Raw genomic sequence first — 25,252 nt, forward strand, 5'->3', positions numbered from 1 at the left:
GGCAGACAGTGTGTTGCGTTTACTTTATCTTTCTGGCTAACAGGCTCCGATTCCATTATTAGCTCACAGGGCCACCAAAGAGGCTGGCCACACACAGGCACACACCTACACACACAGTCAGGCAGCCTATAGTAAAGGAAATTTCTTTTTATCGTGTTAAAGGTACAATATGCAAGATTGTTTTAGGAAGGAGTCAATGAGTCTGATGCAGTGCTGCAGAATGCTGGATTTCTTTTGTACAGTCCAGACTTTTGTCAATAATGTTGATGAACAGGTAGTCAGTGAATAAAACAGAACGTGCAGTGAAGGCTGAACTTCTTGGTACTGTTCAAGATCATGATGAGCAACAGAGTCAATTGGTGGTGTTTGAAGCTGAACTCTTACAGCACCTCTGCTTCCTCACACGCTCTAACTCCCTTGCTCGGCACGTCAGGCAGTGCCAAGCAGTGGAGGCCTGGTCTTTACAGAAAGCTGAGATTATGTAGCGTCTGCAGCAGATCTTCATGCAAGTTGTTGGATGCCTTTACTGGAGCAATGTCTGGTGATTGTAGACAGTTGTCCAAGTGCTTAAAACAAGCGGAAAATCCTGCAGAACAAAACTGAACCCCTCTGAAGAACAGAAACACTTTGATGTTTAGAAACACTATGTATGTCTCTTAGTGTTGAATGATAAGCAACCGTTTAATGGTATAAAGCTGTTGGGTGTCTGTAGCTAAGCTGGCTGTTGATAAATCAGATGGGATTTCTTCATATTTCCTCTGTCACTCATACTTCTCTCTGACTTGATGTCTGATTGTTGAAATCTGCTAAGAGTTGTCCATCATGTCTATTGATTAGACACACCTTGTGCATGTGTGTCTAATCAATAGACGTTCTGAATCTCTGTGCCTCATGTATTGATTAACCTTCAGTATGCAAAGATTGCCTACCCATCAAGTTGATTAATACTGTACATATGAACAGCTTATTTCCTGGCATGATGTACAGAGACATTCATATGAACGGCACAGTACCTAATAAACACTGTTTTAGACCAATGTCCTATTTAAACAATGGTGATGGCTCTAAGATGCTAACAGCAATTTTTAAGAAAAAAATATATGCTACAGAAGAAGGACAAATGTATACAAAGAATATAAAATAACAAACTTTCACCCACCAAAGGTGAGACAGGGTTTTTTTTTACAACTCAGGACTCGGCCTGTAACTATCAGTTTTGCACACACAGTGTCAAACAAGAGGGCAGCTGGCCGAAAGCTAGAAGGTAGTTACAGTTATCAGGTGAACTGGTACCACCTACCACAGATGTTTTGTTGAATTACAGAGCTCTTAAGCAGACACACACTCACTGACACAACACCTACACTTAAGCTGACAATAAGCTCACAGTCAACCATTTTAATCCCACCATCTCGTCTCTGGGGCCCTGAGTAAAGCCAGACACAGTAAGAAAATAACATTTAGTTTTAATGCCCTTTGTCAGATGAGGAGTTTAACGCTTTGCAGAAACAAATTAAAGAAATATAATTTTTCTGGGGTCAAATGAGGTTTAGACACCTATCTGTGTCAGGGGGTGTGTATGCTGTTTGCTTGTTAACTTTAGATCAGGGAGTCATGGCAGGAAATTTAGAATAGCTTTACTGTGCATGTGGTTCCAGTTAGTGTGGAAATACACACACTCACATAACACACACCTGTATGTGCACAGATATCCATGCACACAGGCGCTGATAACAGTGCAAACAAATTGGACAAATATCTTGATCGCCACAGACAAGAAAGCACATTATAATTGCTCACACTCACGCATATATTAAAATCAACAACACAAACACTAACACAAAGAAAAGCCAGCTTTTATCTCTCAGCTGCTTTAACATGAAACCACTGAAATAACAAGCAGGGCAGCTTATAGTCAACAGATGTGTTAGAAGGTCATAATAAGTTTTATATTGGTGTGATATTAGAATGAGCTGCAGTCAGTGAATGAAATGTATTTATTTAGTAAGTTCTGTATCTGTGGTGAACCTGCTGTCTCTCACTGGATAAACCTTCAGAGTTATAAACTGTATACTGCTTTGGTTGCAACTAATCCAATTCTCACATAGGCCTTTTAGATTGTCATGCACTGCTCTATGAAACCTTAGTAGCTAAGGTACAGAAAGAATAGAAAATATAGGAAATGAAAAGCAGGTGGAAGTTCACAAAAATACATGGAAGGTTAAGTGGTTTCTGCTGACATTACCTTAACATTTATGGCTGCTTTAAAATACTTTTTTTTAACTAAGATGAATGGACATGTAATTGAGTAAGTTTAACTGGTTTGTTCCCTGATTTATTGGCTTTTTATAGTAAATGACTCACATAGTCAAGTAATCAGCCTCCTGTAAAGAGAGATGTGGTGGTTTTTACTTTTAGTCATAAAGTTGGTTGTGCCTCTTCACTGCAAGGTGATTGTCAAGCAAACTTTTTCTTTTAGAGTTGTAGTATTTAACAAAAATGCGTCACTGATTATTCATATATGCGTAGTCACACACACAATGTCAGACTCAGCACAGACACTGTAGCAAAGGAAAAGAAGGGAGAAGAGAAAGGAGAGCATAGAAGGTCAGTTTGACAGCATTTCTATGTTTGATGATTCTCCTTGCTGCCAGCTTCTGTCATTCTAGTACCCTTTAGACCCTCAGGATATAGTGTGCGCTGTGTGTGTAATTTTTTTGCGAGTGCACTTGTATTTGCACTGTGTATCTTTCTTGTTACACACCTTCCCCCAGGCTAAAAAGCTATGTTTCTTGGTGTATCTATAAATATTCATAGTAAGGACTTGCTCAACAAGCTGATCATTTCTTCCCCTCCTGACCTCTGCTCTCCTCTCACTTTTTCTCTTTCATTCTTCTAGTGACAAGTCTAAACTCTAAAGTTTTGTTTCTTTCTCTCTCTTCTTCCAGGATCCCTCGTTCTCACTCCTCCTCCATGACAAGCTCCAGGTGCCTAACAGTTCTCGGCGGGCGTGGAATGAGCGTGACAGTCGCTGTGATGTCTGTGCCACTCACCTCACTCAACTCAAACAGGAAGCAGTGCGTTTGGTCCTGACTCTTGACCAGTGGGATTTGTCTCCCACCTCTTCTCCTCCGGCCATGATTGGACGATATGGATCTCAAGGACCCCCCGGTCAAATGACATCAGGAACACCGGGAGGTCCTGGGTCAAGAGAATGGCCTCCTCCTTTTCTTCCTTCCTCTTCCTCCTCAGCTTCTGCTGTTTCCCACCCTACTCACACAACCTGCCAATCCCCTTCTCGAAGCCCCAGCCAGACCCCGACACCCAGCCCTAGTCATGGATCATCCACCCCCAGCCATGGGAGTCCCTCAGTGGGGCAAACAACCAGCTGTGCTCCCACAAACCCACAGCCTCAAGGTCACAAGCAGGGATCCAAGCCCAGCTCTTTGGGCCTTGGAGGTGGGGTGGACAGAAGAAATGGGTCGCCCAGTTCAGGAAAAGCAGCTGGTGCCCAACAGCAATCAGTGACTGGGGTAAACAGCCCCAGCAACAACAACGGGAGTGGAGCGGTACTGAGCTCAACAGCTCTGCAGGCGCCTCAGCACATGAACCGAACTAATGGAGGAGTTACACTCTATCCGTATCAGGTAAGCTTCTGCTGATACTGTATGTGTGTGTGCTTTGCATTTTTCCCACATAAATATTACCATGGAAACGGAAGAAATTAATTCTGGTCCTATGTCTTACTATGCAACATGAATACAGCTGTTGTTATATGTGTGACAGAGACTACAGGAAGAGAGCGTCCGATTTTAGGCGTTCTTCCACCCACATGCTGTGTGACCCTGTTAACTTTTATCTATGTATATTATTTGAAAAATCTGAAACATCAACATATGTCCTCACATCATGGCTATGTTCATTTAATGGCTTCACTTTTGATCTTTGTTTTTTTGTCATTGTTATACCTAATCTCAGTTTATACTATGTCATACAAGGCTAATATAGCCCTCACAACAATTTAAATGAAAGGCCGTTCTCCACGTCAGAGGGAACACAAAGGTTTTCTAAACAGTGACGTGTGCCTCCCAACAGGGCGCAGGAGAGTTGAAAGAAAGGCACAGCAGGAGTGAAGTAAAGATACTGTGTGATGTGAAAAGCAATTAAGGCAGTACAAAAGCTCCACAGCTGCACTCAGCTGCTGCAGCTTCTGTCAGAATTCAGTCACACTGGAACACTGTAAACACTTATTGTATACTTTCTCAAGCATCTTTCACAAAAATATTATTAAATCTCTAATAATCTAATAATTTGAAAATCAGTACCAAACTTTGAGCACTTATGTCAGTCACATACTATAACAATTGCAGGTGACAGAATTACTACATACATCAAACTTTGTATTTTCTTTATAATCCTTAAAAGAGTTGACTCAAAAAAATCCTCCGATCTCATCACATATCAATAAAGCTCGCATAACTTAAGTACAAGATTTTTTTAAAGCAAGAAGCATCTTCTTCAATTAAACCGAGCCCTGACATAAAGCATAAAGTTACGATGATACAAAACCTAAAAGCGACTCAAATGGAAAATGAAGATAAAAGAAAATGTTTAAGGAGGAGACAGGAAGAGAAGGAGCAAGAGGAGATGGGAGGAGGATGGAGGGAGAAATGGCCTGAGGTGACAAGTGGTCCAGAGGTGTATGGAGGAATGAGACTCCAGGGGAGATCCAGAGGTGTGTGTGTGTGTGGGTGTGTGTGTGCTACGTGTGTATGACCGTGTTCTACAGATGTAATAATTCATACAGTGATAATTAGGACTCTGGGGAGTCTATGTCACACACCCCCGGTACCCCTTCACTCTTGCACTCTTTTTCTCTCTCCTTTTTTTCCTTCTCCCCATTATTTCTAATGTCTTTCTCACACTTTGTCTGCTTCATATTCACCTACTCCTCTGATTTGCTCTTACCCCATCTGTCTTTATGTTTTTATTCAGCCCATGACTTATATTAGATGCAGATATATGGAATTGGAAATTGCTTTGTACAGTCTTTGGAATTATTTCATTATCTTGTCCTGCTGGTCAGAAATAAATTAAGCTTGGAGGGCCTTTTTTGTATTTTGCTCTGTCTTCGTGCCAAAAATCAAATCACCACATAATAATGAAATAGTAAGTTCTTTGGGTTTCACACATTGATATTTTTTTACTTCTTTTATTCATATTTTTATGATCTTTCATGTTTTTTTGTTTTGTCTGTATGTGTGTGCATTTCTGTTAGTATCTGTGTTGAGATGTGTAAAATGGTTCTGCCTCTGTTGTGACTTTGACAGTAATGGAGTTTCAGCAGGAAAGGAGAAAGAGTACGATAATAAATCACCCTCATTTAGACTCAACCCTGATAGAGAGGGGGAGGAGCTGGGGTGATCAGGAAATGCAAATTGGACATAGAAATGAGGAAATGAAGAGAAATGAAAAAGAACAAGGGGTTTAGGAGATAAGAGACAAATAAGGAGCTGCATCTGGCATTTTAACATCTTAGGACATTATTAATCGTTTTATTCTTGTCAGAAAATGTAATTTTGTTTCAGCATTTTTGCTGCTTACAGCTCAAAGCTGAACGATGGCTTGATGTTGTCACATCAGAGCAGCTTTCAGAGGGTCTAACAGTGGCATATACAGAGTGTAGACCAAGTAAGAGCAACCAGCTCATGCTCCTCAGCACAGGGACTGAGACACCCCACTAATAGCAGGAGTATAAGGCGGGTTCAAGCTGACACTACAGCTAGTTATGGGAAGTCGGGCTATCATTCGGAGCCTTCTATTTTTTCCTTCAAGACAATTATGAACGGTGTGTGTGTTGGTAAGCATTTTTTATCCACTGGTCTCATAAAAGCCTTATTTTTTATGTATTTATTATTGTTTAAGGGATGGATGGGTGGTTCTTATACAGCAATTAACTGCATGGTGTGCCCATCAAAATACAGTCCCACCACTGCCTGCATGTATTTTCAGCAGAGCTGCTCTTCCCAACGGCAATGGCTCTTCTCATTCCCCATAAAGAATCAGCTCTTAGAGCTAGTTGTGAATGACACATTGCTTCTAATTCTTTAGACACACAACCGACAGCAAGCTTTATAAATTAATGATTGATTTCAATCATTTTATTAATTAAAACTATTGCAGCAGGCAGAGGTAGCACATCATGGAACAGAGAGCAGAGTTTTAACCTGGAGAAAGCAGGGACAAAAGAGGCCACCTGTCTGCCAGTGCAGCTGACATTAACATCTTGCTGGCTCAGCAGTCCATGAGGTGACAAGCTCCACATTTTATATTTATTAGGATCCGTCTTTTTGGTCCCATAGGAAGTGTAGGACACAGATCTTTCATTATGGCCCCTTCAGACACAGCATAATTTGTACTGCTGGGTTCGTTGGTTCATGTTCTGAGTCACAGGGAAGATGCCAGGTTTTTAAAAATCAGGATACATAATCTGAAATACTCTAATTAACTCAGATAATACATTTGTATATGTCCATAAAATATTTATTGGGTATCACGTATAAAAACCTAAGCTTACTGACTGTCAAAAGACACCTGACATACAGTACCTACTTGGATGGAAACCAGTTTCCTCTAAGTCTCCTGATACAAACTTGTGCCTTATAATCCTGGAAATGATACAACACTATATTAGCTTTTTCTCCATTTTGCCATCTGGGTCTGGCGGCACGCCTCACATTTTTATTGGTCTCTCAGGTATTCACAGTGCCAAATGCTCGCTAAAACTCTGAGGGTCTTTTTGATTGTGTTTCAGTTAGGGCTCAGTTTATAATATGAAAACTGTGATTGTGTTATAATGGTCTATTTAGTGGCGGTGTGATGGGGAAATTGATCTACTCTAGTGTCTGCATTTTACAAGTGGTATGAATCAGCTAAAAGGAGAGGTCAGCAAAAAACCACAAACAGCTCTGCCATTTAATGACACAGTAAACTGTCATGCTCCTATTAGGTATTTTTTAGGTTGTAGATTTCTGCTGGTGTTGTGGAGAAGAACTGTATCTGTCTCATTCTCTGTCTGGCATGAGAAAACAAATCAAACATTGCTTCCTTGCCCTCACTTTGTCCTTCAAGCAGCTAATTGAAAACAGGTTTATACAGTGTGGTGTGTGTGTGCGTGCGTGTGTGTGTCTGCATTCAACAATGGATAGATAAGCTTTCCTAATTTACCATGACTCTGTTTGTTGGGCCTGTTTGTGTGTCTGGTTGTTATTGTTTATCTGGCTGGAAGAAACAGGATGTGAAGTAACACAAACCACATGCACATATCATATTCTGTGTAAACTGCTAAAAAGTGCCAAACTTAGCTCGATATCCTTGAGCTCTAATTAGAGGGCCTGGGTGACATAAAGGTTAAAGAGACTTACGAGTGGAAAAGTGTGAACTCTGGATTGGCGGGATAAAACTGTGAGGAGAGAGAGAAGAGATAGCACATGTTCCACCATCATTACCACCACTCCGGTGCCCTTGGGCAAGGCTCTTGATCCACAACATTACATTAGAGCATGGTAAGCATAATCATGTGTGGAGGTAGCAACCTTTATAAAGTATGTATTTGTTTCAACACCTCTCTTAGCCGTCATATTGCCTTAATTTGGCTGGATTACAAGAATGACAAAACTAGCTGCGAGGCTGGACTATAAAGCTATAAAAGCTTACAAAATCTGCAAACAGCAGGGGAGGGACAGATGGGGAGAGAAACATTGCTCTGCACTTTTAATTTCAATTAGCCTTACAGGGTTAAAGTGGTGATGGTTTGGGTTGGAACGCACCCTTTGACGGCACATTTCTTGGTAAAGTTATCCAATCTGCACCAAACGTCTAAGATCAAGAGCCAATTTATAGATTAGCAAGACTAGTGTTCATATTAGCACAATGTTACTATTGAATACTGATATCAGATTACATATTGGGCGGCACAGTGGTGCAGTAGTTAGCACTTTGTCAGCGTACTCCAGACATGTATGTTGGAAACTCTTAATTGGTTGTAGGTTTGAGTGTGACTGGTTTCCTCTCTCAGTTAGTCCTGTGATATACAAAGGCCTCCTGGCTCTGCATGAGACACAATGCATGCCATGTCATTGGTGCTATAGGGTCCTCTGCATGCTGTACATAAATAACACCACATTTCTTCCTTCTCTTTGTCATCTCTATGCATTTGAGCATCTCTAGCCCTGAGGCTGTTCATGATGTGGTTATACAGCATGATATAACAGAAAGTATCCGGCTTTCTGTTCTGCCTCACCTTCTCTGATTCATATGTAGTGTGTTACAGTATCATTTCCTGTCAGTCTTCCATCTCTTCCTCCTCTCACCTCCTCTGTTAACATTTTATTTCCTTTTTATATGTTGGTTAATTTCCATGACAGCTTCCATGTCCTCTGTACTGTTCTGACACCTCACATGTGTAACTCTATCATTTCATTTGCTCACTTACTCCTTCCTTTTGCTTTTCGACCCCCCCCCCCCCCCACTTTCATAACAAGGCAGCCTCTTCCTCTCTTCCTCCATCTGCTGGTTTAAAGATTGTGTTTATCCAAACAATAAAGGCAGACAAGACCACACAGATTCATAGAAGCACAATTTCCACATCCTTACAAAAGGCTGAACTTTCAGGTTGTGTGTAGTATGAGGACGAATAATAAACGTAAAAGAGACAGATGAGGAAGGCGGATGCTGGGGAAATGCTGTTTGTGTTGTAATGAAGATGAATGAACCAGCTTTTACCTTTTTGTACGAGCATGTGGAAAAGTGATGTAGCTTACAGGAAGACAGTGACAGGTTTTGTCTCTTTGTAGAAATCTGATATCACATCCATCAAAGTCGCACACTGACAGATAAAAAAAAATGTTTAGATGTGTTTTTATTGATCAGCTCTGCATTATTTTCATAGCATTTGGCTTGTGCCTTCTCCTCTGTTGTTGTCTCTGTTTGTCCTGTTATCATCTACATCCCTTTCTCTGCTGCTGTGACCTAATATCCCCAGAGGGACCATTAAGGTTTCATCTACTGTAGTGTAACCTAATTTATTGTAAAATGTAGAGACAGCAACTCAGCCTTTGTGTCCTGTGGGAAAATCTGAGTGGAACAAGCGCAATGACCTAATGAGAACAAAACAAAACACAATTTAGTTTAATGAGTATATTATCCTATAATGCTACATTTGCAGTCTATGTAAATGTACCAGTTCAGATGTGAAATGCTCTCATACAGTAGTTAGATTAATGTGTGGGATGAAGCAACAAACCGCTCACTCACCACTGCGTCAGATCAGACAAGCAAACCAAACCCATCACAGGTCAAATATGTATATGTGTATATATGTTGCTGCATATTTCAGCCCTGACAGTGGTGTGCTGGACAGCAAAGACCGTTAGCTGGTCTGACTGGATTGTCTCAACAAGTGTTGGATAATTTTTTGAATAGAGCATGCATTCACAGTCCCCATGAGAAATCTCCTAACTTAAACTTAAAGGTGATGTTGGTGATCAAAGTCAGGATTCAACATTTTAGTGAAGGCTTTGATAAGCAGGTAAATCAAATCTGTCCGTACGAGGCTGTAGCTTTGGTCACCTGCTGTCACCAGGGTGAACTATCACTGTACTTGTTGTTGAAATGACCTCTTCTTACAGCCCATTTTTAGACCTCCACCAGTGTGAAGATTATATAAATCAGAACTAAAGCATCATTTTCTGCTTTGATCTAGACCAGGAGAACAGATCCACAAGTGTGAACACACCCTTAGCCTTGACTGTGAGATATAAACCCGAGTCTGAACTGCTGCACCAACACTGATGGCAACATATTATTCTGCCACCTTTGCTCCCTTTTCCCAGCATGCTTAATAACCTTCCGTGGGGCCACTTTTCCTCCTTCAATTCATGAGGATTTATGTGAAACCTCTACAAATGCACAGGTATTCCTGCAGCTCAGAGGACCTTCATGCTCTGTGTTCACCATTCCTTTAATAATGCAGCAGTACTGTAGCAAGCTGAGTCTGAACATTTGAAAAGGGTGTAAATGCACAGAGGAGTATGGTATATGAACTATAGAGGCATCTCATTTACAACAGGTAATTTATCAAGGCAGCGAGCGGCGTGCTTGGACCTCAGGAGCCCTGGGCAGTAAATACACACAGCGAAGCTGATTTATACCCAAACACACAGGTGCTGCAAAGTGCAGACCCATACACACACAAGGACACATGCAGACGTATTCACATGAGACAGACATTATCATACATCGTGCTGTAGTCCTTTAATTCAAGTGTGTAGTTAGATTTAAATGCATCACTGTGTGACATGCACCAAAACAAATCTGTAGTATATGCCTCTCTGCATTGTGACAAAATAAGGCAATACTCACCTACAGAGGTAAACGTACCATGTAAATGACCTCTTTAGGTGTCTGTGTGTATCCGTATGTGTGTGTCAGAAAGACTTATCATATCTGTCTCAGAAGCTTCAGGCAGCAGTTTTGAACACATAAACACACTGGCATGAGAAAGCCACCTCCCACACAACCTCACAGAGATACCATGCTGTAACAAAGACCCCATACATAACCCACTAAACCTTCTGGTGGAATAGTAGAGGAACTGTTTGTATTTACTGTGTAATTATGGTTTACAATGATACCACAAAAGACTAATTAAATGATCGATCCAATGTTCTCAGCAACCTGCTACGTGCTAAACGTTGAATCTGTCTGCTGTTTTTAAAATGATTTACTTTCTAGAGTTACTAGAAGGCGCTGCAGTTTGAAAGACTTTACAGATTTACTGACTATTTATGTACTTCATGGTGTGTGGATATGTGCACACATCAGATTACACTGCTGCTATGACTGGACCATGTTTCCATCGCCCTTAGAGGAGCTGTTAGAAAACTGAAACTACTGCAGCCTTTCCCTATTGATAATATATATTGTTTAGACAAACACAAACTAACAAATGGTCTGTTGGCCAGTAGCCTTTACATACTATACATCTGCTGATACACTAACTCTAGTCAGGCCAGCAAATGTCATTCCTCTACAGTGTTATAGGTTTAAAGGTCTCTTTCTTCGTCCTCACTCTTCATCCTCACTGTCTCCATTTCTTACCTGAATAAAGTCTAATAAAGCCCAAATGCCATGAGTGATGATCTAATAATAAAAGGACGAGTGTGAATAGGTTAAGAAAGCAGTGCCACACAGAGAGAAAATGAAACTACAGTTAGCCTATATACATGAATAAAAATGATATAGAGACAGTAAGTGGCAGGAAGAGCTTGAAGGATGGAAGTAAAGAACAATTACAAGAGAGAGAGAAGTCATGAGGTAAAACAAGAGAGAGCCAGGAGGACTGTGTGTTTGTTTTTGTCTATCTGGGACCCACACAACATTCTGCTGCTGGTTCACTGAGATCACAGAAGGGGCTATCTGCTGTCAGTCTGTTAAGGACAACACACACACGCACGCACGCACACACGCACACATTGATGGAAGGTGATGGAAAGCTAAGGTGTGTTTCATTATCTAACCATCTGTGTGTGCATGTGTGTGATATTGTCATGATGAACACAGATCCAATTTTTTAACACCAGTCTAGGTAGCAAAGAGAGCAGTGACGCTCTCGAGTTTCTTCTGCCTTTCTTCCTTATTTTACTTCTCACTCTCTCTATAGAAAACAGCAAAACACACAGACACACAAATAACAAGTAACTTAAAGAATAAACATTTTGAAACAAACTAAACTGGACATATACTTTAAGATGCAAAAAACTGTGATGTGTTTTGATTCTCTCTTCCTGCCGTTGTGTTTTAGTAAAGTGTCTCCCTCTCTTTTATCAGATCTCTCAGATGCTATCAGAGGCCTCCAGAGAAGGACAGACTGAAACTGCCCTGAACCGCTTCAACACACACTCTCCTTCACACACAAATTCAACATCACATACAAACTCGCCCTCTCACACCCCAGCACCAACCACCACCTCTGCTGCCGCCTCTTTCTTTGCCAGGTAAGATGCCTTGACATTAAAAGCCCACTGACAGAACCTGCTCTGACTTTACACAGGAGATGATGTTGGGGAAAATGTCATTGTTGTATGTTGAAAATCTCCATAAACATTTACATTTTGGTAGATTACTAGATTTCTCTTGTGTGTGTCTCAATTGGTCGATAAAGCAGTAACCACATAATAAAGTGAGGCTGGTGGAAAAATGGAATGCTACACAAACGCTCACTTACTTTTTCTCTTGGTGCAGCTTGTATGTAAATCAACTGTCCAGTCATCAGTCGTCGATGAACTGTGTAATCAAACCTAGAGAAATGCAGAGCGGCACAACATAAATATGACACGGGTGATATGGGTAAATTATTGATGAGAAAACATGGCAGGCTCAAAATGAATGAGTAAATTATTCATGGGTAACACCAGACTATGAGTGTGTCATAGTGTCTGAGGCATTGCAGAGATGTCGTATCTAATGAGCTGCTTTAAATCTTATTGTGAATGATAGTGATGGCTCCTCCTCTCCTCTCCTCTCCTCTCATCGAAATATGAAGATAATGAAATGAGTATTTTTATATAAAACAATCATGTTTCAGTGTTGCAGACATAATGCTGTCTGTCTTTCAATACAGGAACTCATAAATTCTATGGGAACACACACAAACACATGTGCATGCACTCTCTCTTCAGCTTTTGTTCTTATGTCCCCCTGAACTGCCAGGTATCAAGGCCATTTTACACAAACACACACACATCTGGTTGACATTCCAAACATACAGCCAGCTGTCTTTGTTCGATTTATGAGCATGAACCCTACAAGTGAAACAACGTGTTTCGTTTAATGGTGCAGGTGTCACTGTGTAGATATGTGTCTCCGCATGTGTCTAGTGTGTTTTGTTTGCATAGAGGCTGTCTGTATTTCTCTCTTTTTTTGTAGCACTTAAGTATAATTGGCATAAAAACATTTGCACATGGCGTCACCTTTTATTTTTGATTCTGCTAAAGTGTGTGTGTTTACGGCCATTGGAGGCAACCATGCAGTGCTGGTAAATCCTAGGCCTGTCTTGGTCTTTACACTCAGACGTGAACAGCATACAAACACTTGCACACGCGCGCACACACACACACAAATACACACACACACAATTTCCCTCTTGCTTACTGTGTGTACAGCACAAATCCCTGTGTCCACCACATCTCCTCTCACCTGATCCTGTTCTTCCTCCTCCACTCTCCTCCTTCTCTTCCTCTCCTGTCTTCATATCATTCTTCACTCTTATCTGGTTTGGCTTTCTCTCTTTTCTTTTTCTTTCTCTTGCTCTTTTTACTTATCCAACAATTTCTCAGTTTCCACACTGACCTTTCCTTTACCTCAGCTAATGTGCATGTGAGTAATATCTTTCATTAGTACCAATCTGTCTGTGAATATGTCACACTCACACAGCAGCACTGCATCTTCCCTGTGCTGCAGTGGCCCTCTGGGGACGCTGGGCTGGAGGATAGAGACATGCTGTGGTGTGTGCATGCTCTTACTCACTGGGGGGAAGGGAGTTTCTATCAGTGCAGGAATTTTTTACTGCATGCTCCCAGGATTGGATCTTTGGGGATTTGTGTGGCTGTGTGTGTGTGTGTTGCTAGAGGTGGATGAGTAAATGAATAGCTCCCAAGTGAATTGGTGAATTGGGAAGGCGTTGTTATTTCAGATGGAGGAGGACAGTGAGGCTGAGAGCCGTTGTCTCTTTCTCTGTTTTGCTGTTTACCTCTTGCTGCATCTCTCCTTCAAAATAAAAGATTCCATCAAATGATAATTGGGCACCAATAAAACCCACAATGATTGTGGATTGGCAATTTAAATAGATGATAAACAAATTATTACATCAGCAGCAATTAGGACCACATTTCCATTATTTGTAATGTTATCCTTTGCTACATTTTACAACAATTAAAGCATCAACTCTGACACATAAAGAGGCCTACCCCACCTTCTAAATTATTGACATCTTTAACAAGTCTTCACATAAACAACAGAACAAGTTGATGAGCAATGATGAAGATTTGGACAACTGCTTAGATAGGAGGCAGTGTGGGATGAAATGAACTTAAGACCAGTCTCTAACTCTGGAGAATGTTGTTTATGTCCAGATGGTGCTAAGTTCCTTACTTTCTCAAGCTCTTAAGGTTTATGAGACCAAGTACAGTGTAGACTGTCACTAAAGAACTGCTAGATCGCGATTTAACAAGACAGGCTGTGGTGACAACAGTCAGAGGGGATCTTATTGGTTGAAGTGACAGATGGTCCATTCACCTTCCAAGACATTTCTAAAGATGCCAGCTCTTTTATAAACATGGAAGACTTCTCAGATGGTTCTGACCATCTGTAGTGTCAGGTTATCACATCCGACCCTGATTTTACCAGGACTTATTCACACAAATGCAGGAGGGAGCATGTTTTTCTGGTGAGGAAACAGTTTCCAATCATTGTATTGTGAATTTTTATTATTGAACGCTGTTGTCAGGACATATTCAAGCCAGGAGAACCATCTTAATAACAAACACGTGTGACCACATGTATGTGTCAATAGATAATGTCAGTAAAGCCAGTCTTCTGTCCTTAGCAGTCTCCCTGACCCCCTCACTTCTCTCTCTCTCTCTCTCTCTCACACACACAAACACACATACACTCCATCACTCTCTGTCTCCCTGTATCTCCCTCCACCGACAGTCTGCTAAATAGAATGTAATTAGCTACCCCAACCAACAACACAGTCCAGGGGCACCAGCCATAAATCAGCTGTGTACGTGTGTGTTTGTGTGTGTATGTTTGAAGTGAAAGTGTTTGTGGTTGCATGAATGGAAGAGGAAAACAAAGGCACAGGATGTTACTAGCTGGAGACCAGTGCTGCTTTTTAAGAAGGGAAAGACACATGAAGGGGCAGCGGGGAAGAGATGCACGGGTGGCTGATGGGATCAATACATGTAAGGAAGGCTGAATGGATGGGTGGATGTGTGCAGTGCAGAGAAGAAGGCACAGGGAGACAGCAAAGGATGAAGGATAAAAATAATGAGAGAGAGGAATAAAAGAAAGGGGATATATGGGGTTCTACAGTGAGCGGAATTGAAATAATAGGAGGAAACAAATGGTCGAGAAGAGTGGAGGAATGAATGTAATGGGGACAGCGGTGAAAGGATGCAGCAGAGGAAGAGCTGATGGATGGAAAACAAGAGCCCTTTACTTTAGGTTTCGATTGGAATGGATCCACTTGGCCAAATCCCAGGCCACTTGTCATTAAATGCTACCAGTTAGGTAGGGTGGGTGTGTATACACGTGTGTTTGAGTGTGTGTGTGCTATCTACCACGCTTCAGTTGTTCCACAGATTAAACCAGAGCCAGAGTGAAAGAATATAATAGGAGGGTAATAGTAGCAATGCATGCATACCAATAAATGCCCAGTAAAACTGACATGTTTAAAGAATGTAATAAAAACAACCACAAAAATCTTAAAGATGTTTTGCACATGATATTAACTTGTTCATAAATGAACACATGTGTATGAAAAATTAGGAAAATACCTAGTTGGAAAAAAGTGTGCATGCTACAAGTAGGAACCTCCAGCAGCTTGCACATAAATCCATCATTGTCATGTCTCATTCTCCAACCATCGGCAGCACTGCAGCAGCAGCCAAACCTAAGAAATCCTTCAACAAAAAGAAGAGAAAAAGAATTCATAGTTTTGACTAATGCTATATTGACTGTACAAACAGTGAATTCCTGCACCTGGCAAACATGTTTCTTGCTGCACGTGCTGCATGAGGGGGTTTTAGCTGTATACAGACACTATAAGAAAAACTGTAATTGCTCTTGATCGCATTTGCTGCAATATGTAGGCTTAGCTGGCACACTGTGGAAAACCAATTAATGGTCTTGTTGTGCAGGTTCGTTTCATACAGTATGCACACACACACGGATTCACACACAAATCTCCAGGGAGACCTAGTCAAATGGTGAAATGCTTCGTCGTTCCATGGGTCACTGAGTCCACATCTCTCTCCCCCCCACTCTCTCTCTTTCCCCCTTTCGCTGACTCTCCTCCTCTCTCCCATTTCTGTAACCTGCTGCAGTTAATTGAAAGCCAATGGTGTGAGAATATGGCTCTTTGACAGAGAGTGTGTCAGGGCGCAAGGCCTCTCTCTCTCTCTCTCTTTTATTTTACAGTCTTAGAAATATATGTGAAGGCAGATCAAAGCAGAATAGCACAGGAATCCCTGTCAGTGCTGTTTTAGTGGTCTTCTATTTCATCATACCATTAAAATGGCTGCTGTGTATTAACTTAGGCGAAATGCCAGTTTCAGCTGTGGTATATGGAAATGCACTGAAACATAGTTTGGAGAATATTTTAGCACATCCTCCAGATAGTTTATAACAGATTTTTTTGTGCACAGAGACAGAGGTTTTAGAGCTAAAACACTCTCCACAAAGTCAGAAAGACTGATGGGGGGAAATGATTGTGCTCGGTATAAACCGTCCCTTTTTTTCTATAAATTCCTTTTATGTACCATAAGTTAAATTTGGTCTGTTCTATGAAGATGTTTTATTTCTGCTGAAGAAGAAGGGAAGAAAAGGAAAGAAGTCTAAAAATGAGACTAAAAATGGCGTGAAGTGCTGTTGTGTTGAGAAGCAGAGAGGAAGAACCTGCTGAATTGATGAAAACGTGGAAGAAAAGATGAAGGAAGAGGTAACATTTAGAAGTTTAGACACTGAAGTTAAATCAAGAGGAGTCAGAAGAATCTTAATGGTGGATAGATGGAGTGTATTTATATAAATGTCAATTTTGGTGCCTTTTTTGCACTCAATACTTCGAAGGGAAATGAGCCACTCCCAATCCAGATGTTGCAACATATGTAAACAGCCATGTGTACATGTATGTGTGTATGTGTGTGTGCGGGGATGTTGAAGGGTGTGTAATTGGGTTCTATTTGTAATTAGCATATTTGCACTGGTTGTGTTGTGGTAAAGTATAGGGATGTAATTACAGAGCCATATGTGCATCCACCACTGCTCCTGTTCCTCTTCTGTCCAACCTTCTTCTGTTATATGTTTACAGCAATGCATTGCTGCAACCTCCTATGGCTAATATTGGTTTTAACATATAGTAATTATAAATACATTGACTATTTCCTCTTCTCCTCTCCTAGGGCTGCACAAAAGTTGAACTTAGCATCTAAGAAGAAAAAGCAGAAGACGGTTGCGGTCACGGCTCCAGTGACTTCAGCATCACCATCATGTGACCCACCTATGTTCCCCACCAATTTCAGCTCTGCCCTATTGATGGCTCCTCCCCCGGCTCCACCCTGCCTTCTCCGTGCAGCCAACAAGATCAAAGACACACCAGGGCTGGGAAAGGTAAAAACGAAAAGTACTATTATACTTTTAGTTAAGGGTAATTTGACACCTAAATTATGAGTTTGAATAAAATTTTAAATTTGGATAGTTTGAATTCACAATATGTTTAAATTGTAAAAAGTTTAATTATAGTGATTATTCATTACTTTTATAACCTTATCTCAGGTATCTGGTGTTTATAACATATCGTTTATTTAATCTAATTTTCCTGTTGTAGCTTTTTATGTGATTTGGCTTTAGGATGAGAGAACTGCTGGGATGTGACCAAATATAGAGTTGTAGTATTTTATCATGACCTTGACCAGTTCATCTAAATGTGTGCTGGTATGTGAGTGTGTCTCCCTGGTTGTACCATACCAAAATGTAACCTAATGGTTACCACGGTAACACATCTCAGGCTGACAAAAGTCATCTGTCACTGTTGCCAGTGGTTGATGAAACATGTGTGTGTGTGTTGTGAATGCAGGAGGGGGTGGCGAGCGCACACATGAGAAGCAAGTGTGTGCAATATTGATCGTCCATGTAATGAGTTTTTAGTGCCCCCTCCTCCACAGTTTGAGTGAGAGGCTGCCTGACTGTGTGTGTGTTCTTACACACTGGACAAAAATGAATGTAGTATGGAGGACAAAATCAAACAGACATCAAGCAACAGTGTCCATTACCGCACACAGAGACAAAAAAGGACCACATGTCCTGCTGAGGCTTTTGTGTACCAGTGTGAGAACGGGCATCACAACTGGCTGCATACAGGTCACACAGCCTCTGCATTGCATGTTTGACAAACTTGTTTTTTTGGTAACGAGAAACAAAGAGACAGAGAGGGCCAACAAAGGCCTGAATCCAAACAGGCACATTTTGGTCAGGCGCCATGTGCTGCAACCATATGGCCACTGCTCTGTCCCTGTGTAACTTAAAAATGTGTGAAAATATGTGTGTGAAATTCATATTAAATACCAGATGAGACCTAATTCCACTCCATTAATTCTAGTTAGACTTGTAATGATATGGTGTGAAATGTTGCATTGTGAAATTTACAACCATATAGTTAAAAAAGCAAATTTTCTTCTAAATGATAAAATACAATAGATTGTTGGCAAATATTGAAATTTGCTGTGAATAAAATATCTTCACATATTTATTTTACAAATGTTTAAATCTCTGAATAATACATCAAATTTCGGTGTTTCATATTTTATTACTAGCTGATCATATTGTGTCATGTTTTTGTGTTTGACTGCGTCCCTCTTCTGAGTCTCTGTTTCTCTCCATATGGAGGTGACAGATGTCTTCTCAGTTGTCAAGGAGACACATTCACACACTCATATTTACAAGAGCACAACAAATGATTATCAAATCTTAAACAAACCCACTTGTAAAGTTTAAACATAACCACAACCACATACCCAACTCATATTCACAGTCACCACTGCTCGGGTGTGAGTTCTGTTATGATGAATCAGGGTATTCAGACGTCTCTGCTCTGCTGTTTTTCAGTTGTTATGAACATGGAAATTAGAATATAATTTAACTTTTTTTTCTTGTAACAGGTTGTAAAAGCGTTTATATCTGCTGTAAAGTTGGGCATAGTAAGATGCTGGATCGATGGGGATTGACTTTTGAAGCCCAGCCTCTGGTTGTGATTTGAGAGACTATAGAATGTGACATTTATCAGCCCTGGAGGTTGAGAATCTTAGGGGGAAACATCTAACCTGACATCCAGCAAAATAATTTTGTGGAATATGGAAATATAATACTTTTGTTAGGTAAGTCAACTTTGCTGCTTAGACAGAGCCAAACTAGCTATTTTACTTGATTTCAGTGTTCAGGCTAAGCTGACAGTCTCCCGGGTTTATGACTGCTCAAAGTCTGAATGCAGTTTTTTGTTGGCCGGAAAAGTAATGGGATATAAAGAATGAGAGGAAATGTTTCCAAAGCAGGTCAATAGTATTTGGAACATAACAAGCTTCTCCTGTGAAATCAATTGAAGCATGCCAAGACACAAACACACACACACAGGCACACACACACACATAAACAAGAACATGCACGCACAAAGCACACGCACAAGCACATGCACACACACATACACAAACATATGGGAGGAAAATGGCTGTGGTGACATTTCACCAGTAAAAATGTCACCTGCGGTGGGGGTCGGCTCCCCGCCGAAATGGCATTTGCACACATTCACACTCGCACACAGGCTTGCATGCTCACAAATTCATAGGATTATAGTGTACAATGAAAGCTGTCAAGGAGGCAGCAAAGCCTCTGGTGGAAGTGTGTACGATACATCCTGTAGAATACATGGGCTTGTCTGAGACTCCGATGGGGGGTTTAGTGTTCTCACTGATGTTAATATGGCAGGAAACAGATTGAGACATCACTTTTAAAGCCAGGGGAAATCAACCTGCACAGGTCAGACACACTTCTGTGTGTGTGGTAGAGAGAGGGAGGGGCAGAGACCTGCATTGTTCCATCTAAGGATGTCACATTAAACAGAATCCCTCAGTGGATGTGTCTGAGTGGCATCTGCATGGCAAACTCCCCTCAGTTACTTCTACAGTGTTGCTCTACATGTTGTTTTGACTCTATTTAATCAAATCAGCCACTTGGGAGTCGCCCGTTCAGACCAGTGACTGCAAGGGCTGATGTCTATCAGTCGAGGAAATTAAACTGTGCATTATCACTTAAAGACCATCTGTAGTGTTACATAGAAGTACTGCAGAGTCTGGAAAAGCTGCATTTTGAAGCAGTTAGATATGAAATAGAGGATTTGTGCAATTGAATAAAAATGTCTTCATCTGTAATTAGCAAAGATAAGTCACACTAAGAAGATTTTCTCATTTGCATGCTTCTTAAATGACTTTTTTTTATCAGCAATGGATTTGATGATAGACTTCACTGATACCACCATCTGATATTATTCAGCAGCAGTTTAGATAAGCTAATGCCTGCATCACTGATAAATGGTAGAATTATGCTTCCTGCTCCTTATTCAAACTGCACCCACTATCATTTAACTTAGCACAAAATAAATATTAACAAGACGTTCACTTCTGATGAAGACATATTATCACTGTATTATTATTATTCACAGTGGTGCAACTATTTTAACCATGCCAGCATTATGGTTCATGCAGGGAGTCTCATCTTTAAATCTGGGTAATTGTTTTGTTTTGGCATGTTTGTTGCATGGTTTGGCTTTTTTTTTTGTATCTACAAGAGCAAAAAGAAAACAATATAATAATATAATTGGCTCAGGAGTGTTATTTGTGTGATATGAATATTTCATATTACAGTCACAGTCATTGTGACCTCAGGGCTTACATGCTCTGCCACACTTCATCTGCTTTTCAGATCCTACTTGATCTATGTACAGTATGTCATATCTGAGGAAGAATGGGAATGTTTCAGAAGGTAATATGGGAAGCTCTGCCTTGTCTTCTATCCCATTTATAGCATATCTTTTTTTCATCTCTCTAGTGGATGGATAAAACTTATCTCTTTCCCATCCACTCTTATATCTCTACCCTCTGCGCTCTCCTCCATATGTGAATGACAATGAAGGGCTATGGGAGGATTTTTTCCTCTTCTTCCACTTTCATCTCTGCAGTTAGCATTTTGCACCCATGTACACTCACAGATTGCGACTTGACCTTGGGGGAAAATGATACTATGACAGCTAATCAATTTTTAATAGCAGCTACGATCCCTCTCAGCCACAAGCTGTGCGCGTCTATTATGAGTAAGCCTATGCAAGTGCATTTTCCACGGACATTTGTGTCTTTATGCCTGTCTGGGTGTTGGTGAGTCTTGTATCTAAATGAGTGACGGAGTCTGTTATGGGAACCCAGTACTGTAGTGGCCACTTTGTTCCTAGCTGAAATATTAATGCTGTCAGCTATATTGGTAAGCACACACACACACAGTGTTCAGGGTGTTTTGCTTGCATGTGTTGAACCTTCCTGGGGCTATATAAATTAAATTGATGTGTTTTGAATTTAGTGATACATGTGAGCCAGCCAGGTAATTCATTTTACTCTGATCAGTTTAGAAATGCCTCACACTGCACATGAGAGGGCTGTGTTGTGTGTTTGTTCCTCTGTATACATTTAAAGTAAGTTAGAATTGATTTAATCAAATTTTCTTTTGCACATATTTAAGGAAGAACTGATGTTTTTCAGTTTTTGAAAACATTTAAGACCAGACTCGCTCTGTACTGTATTCACATTAGGTTAATCGCTTGATTTTCTCATATTAGGCAGAGCTAGTGGTCAGAAATGGTGCTAATAATCACTAGACTCTTACCGGTGATCCTTCAGCTGCTGATAGGTACAAACATCATGCATCCATCCATTATCTGAACCCGCTTCGTCCTGCAGTGCAGGGTCACGGGGGCGGGAGCCTAACCCAGCTATCTACGGGTGAGAGGCGGGGTACACACAGGTCGGTACGAACACCATAATCAATTAATTAATATTACTAATGCATTGATGAAATGTGAGTCTGGACTTTCTGATTCAGAAGAGTTGATGGCTCTTTTTTTTGGCAGATCTCTGCGTTACATCCCTTTGAGAACAACAACCAGCATGGATCTTATCTGGTACTGTGAGCTGAGCTGGGATGCATAAATTACTGAAAATTAGAATTGATCTGATGCTTGAACTTGCTATTCCCACATGGAGTTTGTATCCACCTCTCTGAATATGTGTGTTTCTGCACTCTTTGGGAACCAATTAGAGCTCAGTCTCAGTCTCCTATTGATTTTTCCGCCAATAGCAATGAAGCACTGCTGTGAGGGACTATTGAAGACTCCTCTCTCAGCTCAGGGACAGTTGTTGCTGTTTAGGTGAATTCCTTTACTTAAATTGACTCAAAGCCTTAATTATATCCAAGACTATATAAAGGAATAAGGTCAGTTTGTCAGGAATGACTGTTGACATGACTTTTTGCTTCTAAGCTTGAAAATTACTGCAAACTTAATGCCAACATGAATGTCACATAATCATTGTTTTAAACAGTTTTTCCTATAAAATAGTAATCACCAACACATGCAGTAAGACATTACACATATAAGAAACTATCTCTGGCTGTTTTAAGTTAATTTCCACCTTGGATTAGGATTCACTGCAGTATGAAGTGTGAGGGAAAGGAATGCATAATAAGGCTGTGATTTGTCTCATCATTTGCCCTGAGTGAGGAAGAGAAAGTGAAGCAAAGAGAGGAGTGAGATGAGACAAAAAGGGAGAATGGAGGGAATGAAGTGTGAGGATGTCACATTGGGCAATACAATTTTTCTCAAAGACAAGAGTCTGATGAAGGATAAAGAGAGTGCTACATGTGACATGAAAGCAAAGAGAGCAGCATGGGGAGAGCATCTGGAGTAGATGAGAGGAGGAGAGGGTGGAAGGGATCAAGGTGGACAGACAGAGTGAGGATTGTGCTTGTGTTTGGCAGTTTTTTTCCCCCATGTCTTTTTTGTGAAATGAACATCACTCCATTTCTCCTTATTTTTATTCCTCAAACACAGCAAAGCTTTGTGTTCCTCCAGCGAATGTCATGTTGGCTACACCACATGTATTTACCAGAGGAACTAGGCCAAGGATCCTGTGTAATAGGTGTGGACTTAGTTTTACTCTGATCTGGTCTTAAAATGGTTAAACTGGGCTATCGGCCCATAAGATGCTAATAAAACAAAAGCTGGTATTTATATTGTTTGTTTAAGTAGCACAACTGCATAACCTGCCATAAAATCCTTGATAAGACATAATGCTGGTCTAAGTGTGCTCAAGCATCAGCTTTCCTGCTGTTATTTTTTGGTCATCCCAGCATAACTTTAATGGAAAAAAGGGGAATGGAGGTTAATGGCCCCCTGTGTGAGTTCTTACCATTTCACATAGGCACTCTGTGTTTTGGACATAGAATAACATTATGGTCCCATATACCTCACACACACACATTTCACACTCTTGGACATGAGGAGGAAATGGGCTCTCAGGGGGGAAGACTTTATGAGTTACGCCTTGTAAAGCGTGCTACGGTAAAATCCTTCCCCCCGGGCTCTTACTGATGTGATGGGCTCTTTTATTGGGGTCAGGAGAAGCCTAGCACTCATTCAACATTATTTATTTTTTTTTTTTTTATCACAAACTCTTGACCTGATGTTGTACTTGAGTATCATAGGTTTCCTATAGGTCACCAAGGTTACACTTTAGTGTAACAGTTTTGGTTACACTAAATTTTTGGTGACATTAAGGTCATCTTGTGCCATCATCTACACACATTCAAACACAAGTACACACACACACATTTACCATTATCTGAACACAAACACTCTCACTCACAGCATTCATTGAACCACCTCTTAAATGCCCCGTGGTCATTTAATGATGCAACCAAAGGAAAGCCTGTTAATGTGTTGTGTTAGGTGTGTGTGTACATGAAAGATATGGTAAAAGGGTAAGAGCTCTTTAAGTGTTATTTGCCTTATTATTCAAGCAGAGTGCAGTCTGGGATGACCTTGACTTTGGGACATGAATTATAGTAAATACGTAGTCTATGCCAAACTTTTTGTGTTTTGTCTGCTCAGAAATGGGCCAGAGAATCATGCTAATAGCACAGAAATGAAGTTGTTAAACATCTATTTGGTTTATGGTTCCCCTGTTCACGGCTAATGTAGCTGTAAGTAAATAAATATGTAGTTTAACTCTCTAACAGTGTTTCTTTTATTTTGTTAATACTCTCAGTGCAGTGGGGTTTGGGGTGTTTTGGGATTACTGTGCGATGCGTAATCCCATGGTTGTGTTTAACTGGAAGTGCACTTCAGACGATGATTCATCTGATCTAACAAGCACAAACAGACAAAGATCCCCCCACAGCTCTCTGTTTCCCTCTGAGGAGCACATAAACACAGTTGCTTTTTCATCTGCCCTGCATCTTTGTGCCATGTAGGCATAAAATTCTACCTTGCCAAGAAAAGATATGACAAACATAAAAACAAACATTTTTTCCATCATTTTTGTCACAGTAAATTATTGTTTTATAGTCGGTCGCTCTTATTCACTATTCATCAAACCCCTGGAAACAGGCAGCATGCACGTAGATGCTGCTTCCTGTTTCAGGCTTGAAAGTGTATTCACAGTAGTCCACACATTCCAGACTACCACTCCTCCTCAAATGAGTCTCACAGAGGCCAAGATTAATGATGCATTCATGCAGATTCTGTCAAGTCACAACATCAAGGATGTAATTGCATATCTTCAGCCTGTCATCCAGTGCAGTGTATGCCATCATCTGCTCTGCTCTTTGTTACAGTCAGCTCTTTTCATCTGTTAGTCTCATACTGTTTCCATGTCTTCTTGGTTAAACTGTAATTATAAGCAGCTGAGTGGGGAAAAGCCTGAATCTGAGATTGTCTGCCTCCATTTTAGTGAAAAGATAAACATGTCAAAAATATTGACTGAATGTTCCACAATAAACTACAATACTGATTTTAAATGTACGCTATTTAACACACAGCGAGGCTGATGTCAGTCCTTGAACTAGTACAGGTGTGAGCGCACCAAGCTCATCATTTGTGTGTGCGTGGTGTGCGCTCCTTATGAAACTCAGAAACAAACAAGTTCGATGCATTTTTGTTATTCTAGTTGCTACGGACGTCACAATGAGCATCTAAATGTAATCATTTTTTGTGGTTCTCTCACTGAGTGAGTGGCCCAACATACATAACATAAAGTAATAAGTCACATTATTTTCACAGTGTCATCTAAAACAGTCACATCTGTTCACATCCGGTTCC

General features: G+C 40.7%; 1 protein-coding gene across 1 annotated transcript in view; it reads left to right on the forward strand.

Moving 5' to 3' along the window:
- Positions 1-25,252, forward strand: part of kif26ba (kinesin family member 26Ba) — a 63,880-nt gene that overhangs the window by 17,383 nt on the left and 21,245 nt on the right. Inside the window, exons 3-5 of the mRNA XM_028401711.1 lie at positions 2,949-3,647; positions 11,899-12,056; positions 17,244-17,451. Of these exons, the coding sequence (XP_028257512.1) occupies positions 2,949-3,647; positions 11,899-12,056; positions 17,244-17,451 (1,065 nt within the window). The remainder of the gene's footprint in view (positions 1-2,948; positions 3,648-11,898; positions 12,057-17,243; positions 17,452-25,252) is intronic.

Source organism: Parambassis ranga, chromosome 3 (genome assembly GCF_900634625.1).
Source record: "Parambassis ranga chromosome 3, fParRan2.1, whole genome shotgun sequence".
Taxonomy (NCBI): Eukaryota; Metazoa; Chordata; class Actinopteri; family Ambassidae; genus Parambassis; species Parambassis ranga.